The following is an 8,013-nucleotide window of genomic DNA, read 5'->3' on the forward strand; positions in this document are numbered from 1 at the left end:
CCAACGACAGCATTATTGAGAGAAAAAAGAATAGCTTTGCAAACTTCGGGTCCAACGACGCCCAATGTTTTTGGAAAAAACCCGCATTATACCCATCCGGCCCGAGAGCTTTTAGAGGAGCCATGTGGAATAACGCTTCCTTAATCTCGCTTTCTAGAAAAGGCCTCCCTAGAGTCTCCCTCATGTCATCCGTCACCCTCCCTTCCAAGCCCTCCAAGCATATATCAAAATCCCCCCCTCCACCGGACATGAAAAGACTATCAAAATAATCCGCAAATGCATCACCTATCTTTTCTTGGGTCGTCCATCTTTCTCCACTTTCATCAGCAATAAAAGCGATTTTATTCACTTTCCTTCGAAAATTCGCACAAGCATGAAAGTACTTTGAATTTTTATCGCCAAATGATAGCCAATGTACTTTAGCACGTTGGCACCACTTTATTTCATCTTGTTCTAATAACAGTTTCAGAGTATTCCGTGTTGTGTCCTCCTGTACCGGGTCTAGTCCCCCATTCTACCCTTGCTCCATTGCTAGTATATTGTACTGGTCCCTTAGAGTTTTACCCAACAATCCCCTCTCATCAGTTCGCCATTTGAGCAATGCTTTGGTACAGTACATGATTTTGCTTTGTAAGAAAGACCATGGATTGACATGTTGCGATGTAGAAATAATGGGTTGTGCCTTCCAAGAATTCTGAATAATAGAACGGCATTTGCTATCAAGCTCCCAGCCAACCTCATATTTGAATTTCCGTCGACCATTCTGTTGCCTCCCATAATTTCTTAATGTTAACAAAAGTGGGGAATGATCTGACCATGCAGCAGCCCCAATCACTAATTCTGCATCATGAAAATTATCGCACCATTCCCGGTTAGCAACCGCTCGATCAAGTCTTTCCTTCGTAACATCTGTGCCCTCCCTACAATTACTCCATGTGTACTTCGGACCCCTATAGCCCAAGTCCGAGAGTTCGCAATCCTCCAAAGCCCGTTGAAAAGCTTCCATTAGACTTCTTTGACGTCCACTCCCACCAAATTTTTCATCAAGGCTTATAATCTCGTTGAAATCGCCTATACACACCCAGGGGCCAGGTTCCATTCTAGCAATGTATCGCAATAAGCTCCATGATTCCCCCCGTTTACTCAAGTCCGGGTGACCATAAAACCTGGTAAATTTCCATAGTGGTTCGATTGAGGATGGACAAACTTTTGCACTAATGTGCCGTCGACTATAATTTTGAATTTCAATCCCAATATCGGCCACCCACATTAAAGCCAAACCTCCACTCCTTCCCACCCAATCAACCGCAAACAAGTAATCATATCCCAATCGTATTCTCACTCTCTCCAAATGATCAGCCCGGAGTTTAGTTTCCATTAGGAAAACTATAGTGGGTTTCTTATCATTCACCAAGCGGCGAAGTTCCGAAACTGTCCGAGAGTTTCCAAGCCCCCGACAGTTCCAACTCAATATACTCATTGCAGTCGGCGGGGCTGTTGCACAGCCGCCGCCAATCCCGAACCATGTTTGTTATCTTTTGAGACTCCTCCAACCGGTTTATAGCTTCTTCCATTTGATGTCCGTCCCTTTTTAATCATGTCCTTTCCCCCTTCCGAAAAGTCACGTAGTTTCCTCTTCCCTTGGGATCCATCAAATGTTCCATAAAGATTCATCCCAAGCCCCTCCTGATTTTCCCGTGGCCAATTGGGATCACTGGCCCTTCTTTTTTCACTTATCTCCGGGTTAAACTTGTGCTTCATGCACTGTTCCACCTCAGACATCGTAAGAAAAGTCCCAATGCCATGTGGACTAGCTCTCTTGACGTGTCTTTCGGTGCTATTTTCTTTCGCACTACCCTGCATGCTGAAATATTCGCCCTGCATGGACTCCTGTACGTGTCCCACACTAGGACTTGTAGTTGGCACCCTTTCCTTTTGGGAAGCATTGAAGAGTTTGGCTATTTTACTTCCCACATTATTACCATTAGGATTCTCGCATGTTTGAGATATATCTCCTCCCTCAAAATCCGTAGTTTGAAAATTCAAATCCCTTGTAATATTCTCTGGATTGTTAATTCCCCGATTTCCGCCATCAGCTATCCCTGCGTTAATTTTGCCAGCTCCTTCAGTACCGGACGGTTTTTCTTTGGTAATGCAATTATTGCTCCTTGATTGACTTTCCTTAGGTGATGCCGCCTCCTTCTCCACCGCATCAGAGTCTGCACCTCCCTGTTCCCGCTCCTCCGATGAATGATGCCTTCTTTTTGGAGAGCTCCATCGGGTTTGTCCAGGTCTTCTGTTCTCCCAACCGTAATCACTCCTATATTGATCTCGCCTATCCGTCTTTTGAGCAAGTTGGCCTCCAAAAACTCGCTTCGGCGATGGTGCGCGCAACCATGCCTTATATTCAACAGGGTCGTTCTGTTTACACCAACAATATTAGAGATTCTTTCTAATTTTATATTAATGTTTTGAGTAAAAAAAATTCAAGTTTTCTTCTTGCAATTATGAAAAGTAAATTTCATAACACTTATGAAAAGTACGATTATAATATTTTTAAATTTTATAATTAAATTGTTATAAGCTAGTATATATATAAAAGCCGAATCACTCTCAGAAATACCTTAATATTCCGACATGTGGCACGAACCCTTTTTATTTTAATGCTGAACCGGTTTTTTAAGGCATAATTTGTAAACCGGTTTTTACATAAAAAACCGATCATTAAATTAGCATAGTTAATGGCATTTAATTATATTTCAAGCGTTTCCATATATAAATTATTTTATAAATTAAGTATTATTAATGCCCAAGTCAAATAAAGAAACAAATAATACAAATCAAATCATATATCATATATAATAGCCGAAACCTTCTTTGAAGTGCCTTCAAATCGCGACATGTAGCATGAACTCATTTTTTTAAAGACTAAACCGATTTTTTACCTCATTATTTTAATAAGTGAACAGTTAAAAATTAAAACATGTTCATATTTTTGTTCTATCTCTCTCAACGTCTCTCTCTCTTTTCTTTTCTTTTTCCAAGTCTTTCACTCTCATTCCACATCTCTCTCTCTCTCTCCACTTTCCAACATTAACATCTCTCCTCTTTTTTCTCTCCACCTCTTTCTCTTTCTCTACTCTTCAACATTAACAAAAACATAATTTATTGGCCTAAACATTCAACTTGGAGGTAATTATTCTTCTTAACCTTTATTTTATTTTATTTTTGTTTTAACAGATTCTAATTTATATAAATTAAACTAAAATTAAAGGTCTTATGTTTTAATTCATTTGAATGTTTATGATTTTTTTTTTTTTTTTGGTGTAATTTACTTGGATTTTCAAGCATATTTTTAAGTGTCTTTTTCTTCTTCTTTTTTTCTCTGCTTTTGAAAGCAATATAAAACAAATCGATACTAAATTAAGCACCAATACAGTAGACAATATATCGACCTTTTTTTTTTTTTTTTTTTTGCCGCTTTTGGAAGTATTTTTCATATAAAAATGCTTTCAGAACACCAAATCGATAATTAAGTAACGAATTTGATGCAAAATGATTTATTTGATTGAATTAAATGTTGAATGAAAAATTTTCATTTATTTTGTATTCCGAAAAAAAAAAAAAAAAAAAAAACAGAGTTTGTTTATTTTGCTTTGTATTTTTTTTTTATTTTGAATTATAGAGGTTTTATTTGTATTGAAATAAGATAGATGATTTATTTGATTGCATTAAATCTTGATTGAAAGATTTTGTTTTATTTTGTATTCATAATTTTTTTTTTTTCAAATGTTTAGAATTATGTGAATTTTATTTGTATTTAAATATAACATTTAATTAGCAAGTTTTTTTATTGAAAGAGCGATGATTGATTTTTTAACATGACTATTTAGCCTGTAATAAAAAAAAATGAAGATACATTTATTTGACTGCATTAAATATTGAGTGAAATGTGTGTTTTATTTTGTATTAAAAAGAAGAGAGAAAATTTTGTTTATTTTACTCTGTATTTTTCTGAAATGATTAGAACTTTATGAATTTTATTTGTATTACAATATAATAAGTATTACATGAACAATATCAGAGTTTCCTACTAATTTTATATTAATAGTTTGATCATCAGAAATAGTTTGATCATCTTTGGTACACTTTCAAAAAAAAAAAAAAATACATGTTAATGTACTGGTGTATAATCTTTAGTTTGTATTTTCATTAAAAGATGCATGATAGATTTTTTCACACACTTATTTTAACTTATAATAAAAAGTAAGATAGAATGCGTTTAACTTATATGCCGGGTTATGTGCTAGTATATATAATAGGACTTGAATGTTGTTTGTCAAAGTCATCCACAAATATTGTGCAATCATATCTAATACGTCTAGAATGCTGTTTGTCAAAGTCATCCACAAATATTGTGCAATCATATCTAATACGTCTAGAACGCTGTTTGTCAAAGTCATCCACAAATATGCAATCATATATATATATTATAGGACTTGAATGTTGTTTGTCAAAGTCATCCACAAATATTGTGCAATCATATCTAATACGTACGACTTGAATGTTGTACAAATATGCAATCATGTAGGACTTGAATGCTGTTCAGCCTGTTTATCAAAGTCATCCAAAGAGTCCGAAGTCTTTTTGATAGCAACGTTATTCTATTATTAGCTATGTTTGGCAAGGGACCGGGCCGGCACTGTAGCTGGAACGGCACTGTTCTAGCTACAGTGCCATATGACACGTGGCAACAGGAATTAATTTTTTATCGTGAAGGGCCAGGTCGAACTGGCAGGGAGTTCCAAATGACTGAAATGGTGGTTTGACTGACTGATGCATTGATGGTCTAAATGCATTGGCTACCGGGGATTCTGGTGGAGTTCTGGATTTTTTATCAATAAAACGACGACCGGTTTGATTTCGCCATCCTTACTGGGAGGGTGGGTTTCCACGAACTAATTTAATTTCGGTGGTCCACAACTCAAATGCACCCTGCTCGTTTTTTTTTTTTGGCCAAGCCAATCAGCTGCTTTTCCCGCCCTTTAAAAAAAAAAAAAAAAAAGATAAAATTAATTCCTGCTGCCACGTCTCATATGGCACTATAGCTGGAACAGTGCCGTTCCAGCTACAGTGCCGGCCCGGTCCCTTGCCAAACATAGCTATTATTATCACCGGCATCAGTCGTTAAATCATTAAGCAACTTTATTTTCTCAAATCATCCCATTTTTATATTTTATTTATCAATTTTTCTGCTCTTTCATTGCTAGGGTTTTCAAGATATATATAGAAACCAAAGGAAGATCTCGCCTCTCGCCCAGTCATCCTTCGTTAATCCACCCCTTGCCAATTTTAAAATTTTCAAGGCTTCAGAAAAATATAAAATTGGCAAAAAAAAAATTAGATGATAAACCTTAGTTGGGTTTGGTATTGTATCACGTTTGACGTTGAATTCTTTCTCCCTATCGGGTCAATCATGACCAAAAGTTCAACGACGTATGAAGTGGCTCAAATCTTTTGATGAGGATACCCTCAAACTGTACGTGCACAATTTGGACAGTACTAAATTTAATTGAGAATCCCAATTGTTCACTTTAGTACCTAAATTTGGATACCCTTTATCAATATATTACTCCTAAGAGCACTCACATTGGCGTAGCCATTTTTTACTTTTATCTAAAATAAATAAGCAAAACATTAAAAAGAAAAAAAAAAAAAAAATCCTCTACATTGGATTATGCATCTCAAATGCAAATTTTTTTTTTTTTTTTTTTGCATTTGTAAACAATTCACCTCTACATGTAGCGGACACTATTTATACATCCATCTTATTAATATATTATTTCTCTCTACGTCTCTTTTTTAGCAAAATTTTCTCCTACTATTTCTCTTCTATGTACATCTCTTTTTTCTCAAAATTTTCTCATACTATTTCTCTCTCCACATCTTTTTTTTTTCAAAAGTTAGAAAATAGGATATTTAGGAAAAATACAATCCTTATATATATATATATATATATATATAAAATAATAATAAAAAAAATAAAAAAATTCATTGATATATATATACAAAAAAAAAGTAATCGGATATGTACAGTGTCTTTTAAAACTCATTAACTAAACTAGATAATGTGGGTTTTAATTAGCCATTTCGCATAAAAATATACATAAACCAATGTGAATGCTTTAACAACTTCTTATTTTATTTATTTGGCAGTAAATAGGCTTTCTTTCTCCTTTGAAAGCTTAAGGATCACCACTGGACCACGCAAATACCACATGGTCTATATATATATGAGGTTATTCAAATCAAATCAGGACATTTGTTCATGTAATTAAATGTTAGAATTAAATATATTTTGGTCTCTAGAATATAGTATAAATTAGTACCTAAATTTTGAAACGTTTCGAATTCATCCTTGAAATTCTTTTTTTTTTTTTTTTTTTTTTTTTTTCTAATTATCCTTGAAATTCTTAGTTATAAGTAATATCGTCAGACCGTTCAAAGTAATTATCTGATACTTTAGAAACTAAAAATATTGGTCAGCAAAGAATTAAAATGTGATAAGAATACCATGAAGAGTAATAAGGACAATATTAAAAGTGAGAACAAATACGAGGAAGGCTCTTAATTGGTGCGCCTTAAGTTTCTTTGGTTACTGAAATGGAGCATTGTGAATCATGCAAGGAACATTTTTTAAGGGTTAACTTGAACATGTTGCATATATATTTGCACGCATGCTGCTCCAGAAAAGATCTGAATGATATTTCGTTTCAGGAAGTGGAAGTCCTTTGAGGTTGCACAAAGAAAGAATAAGAAGAATTGGGCTTAGAAAATAATATCTCCTGACATTATTCTCATATATTTTGGCGCATTACCATATGCTTACATACAAATGTTTCTAAGAAAATATATAGTCTTAAACATGTAGCTCATCAAAAGTAGGTTTGATTTATTGCAACAAAATACATACACAAATAGCCAAGCCAATGCTCAATGGGGTCATTACAAAGGAGACTTTTCTGCAATCTGATTATTTCTTCACAAAGCTCCATTTTCCTACAAAAGTAGAAGTTGAGTATATTTGCCATGTTGGATCATTTGGAAAATTCTAAGATACAAGAAACAAAAACAACTTTTGCTTTGAACAACATTAGAAGGGAAAAAAAAATCAATTTCACCTATTCGATTACCTGTAGACATAAATAAGGTGGAACCCTTAGGTGAATGTTTTGATCCTAATAAGATTATCGTAAAGTCTACTTGTGCTGGCAGGTCATCTACCTATGAAGCTCTTGTGCTTGTGGTTTGAAAGAATTATTTGGAAACTTTAAGGTTTGAAATTTATGGCCAAAACTTTAGTCACTCTACGGATTGTCTATCATTGACTGGACTTCTAAATCAAAAATTTAGTACCTTACCTTACTTGGCCTTTATCCATTGCTTCCAACCTCTAAAAAAGCATTTTTTATCCGATGTAGTTCCCTCGTGACATCTCCCATATTCATTCTTTCTTTTGGCGATTCTAATGAACAAGTAAGGCTGATTTGAAAAATTGAAAGTAGGCACTTTTGACAATTTGAAGTTATCTAGCTTAGGTTCTCAATATCGACACTTTCTTCTACTGCCTCAATATCATTGTGATCATTGTAGTTGTAGTCATCTTTTTTTGTTGCCACTGCTAATTCATTTACTTCTCTTTTGAGAAGATTTGGGTCCACAATCTGTACAAGCTTTTCTGGCAATGTCATGTTAACAAAGTTATGAAGGTTGAAACCAATATCAACGCCGTAACTCTTTGATGCTTGCGGCCGCATGTAATTCCGTGCCAGTTGCACAAGTGGATGGAATCATTCCAAGAGGTGAAGATGTTGAATTGGTCATTGGTTATCATTTCTTTGAATTTGAGCAATGCCAAACAATCTGTCTCGTTTGTTGAAGCGGCAGCTGCAAGAGTGGTAGGTTGGAAGCGAAGTAGGCTTACTCTTGCAGTTACAGAAAAAAGAAGAATGA

General features: G+C 34.7%; 1 protein-coding gene across 1 annotated transcript; it reads right to left on the reverse strand.

Annotated features, from left to right (window-relative positions):
- Positions 1-514: 514 nt before the first annotated feature.
- On the reverse strand, positions 515-1,480 carry LOC132169761 (uncharacterized). The gene has a single exon (XM_059580740.1). It carries the CDS (start codon positions 1,478-1,480, stop codon positions 515-517), a length of 966 nt encoding a protein of 321 aa, XP_059436723.1.
- Between the last annotated feature and the right edge of the window lie 6,533 nt (positions 1,481-8,013).

The sequence above is a fragment of the Corylus avellana genome, chromosome ca2, assembly GCF_901000735.1.
Source record: "Corylus avellana chromosome ca2, CavTom2PMs-1.0".
In the NCBI taxonomy this organism is placed as follows: Eukaryota; Viridiplantae; Streptophyta; class Magnoliopsida; order Fagales; family Betulaceae; genus Corylus; species Corylus avellana.

Bases quoted from the DNA above. Each gene is read 5' to 3' on its own strand.
- LOC132169761 (XM_059580740.1), bottom strand. From the start codon at position 1,480: ATGAGTATATTGAGTTGGAACTGTCGGGGGCTTGGAAACTCTCGGACA.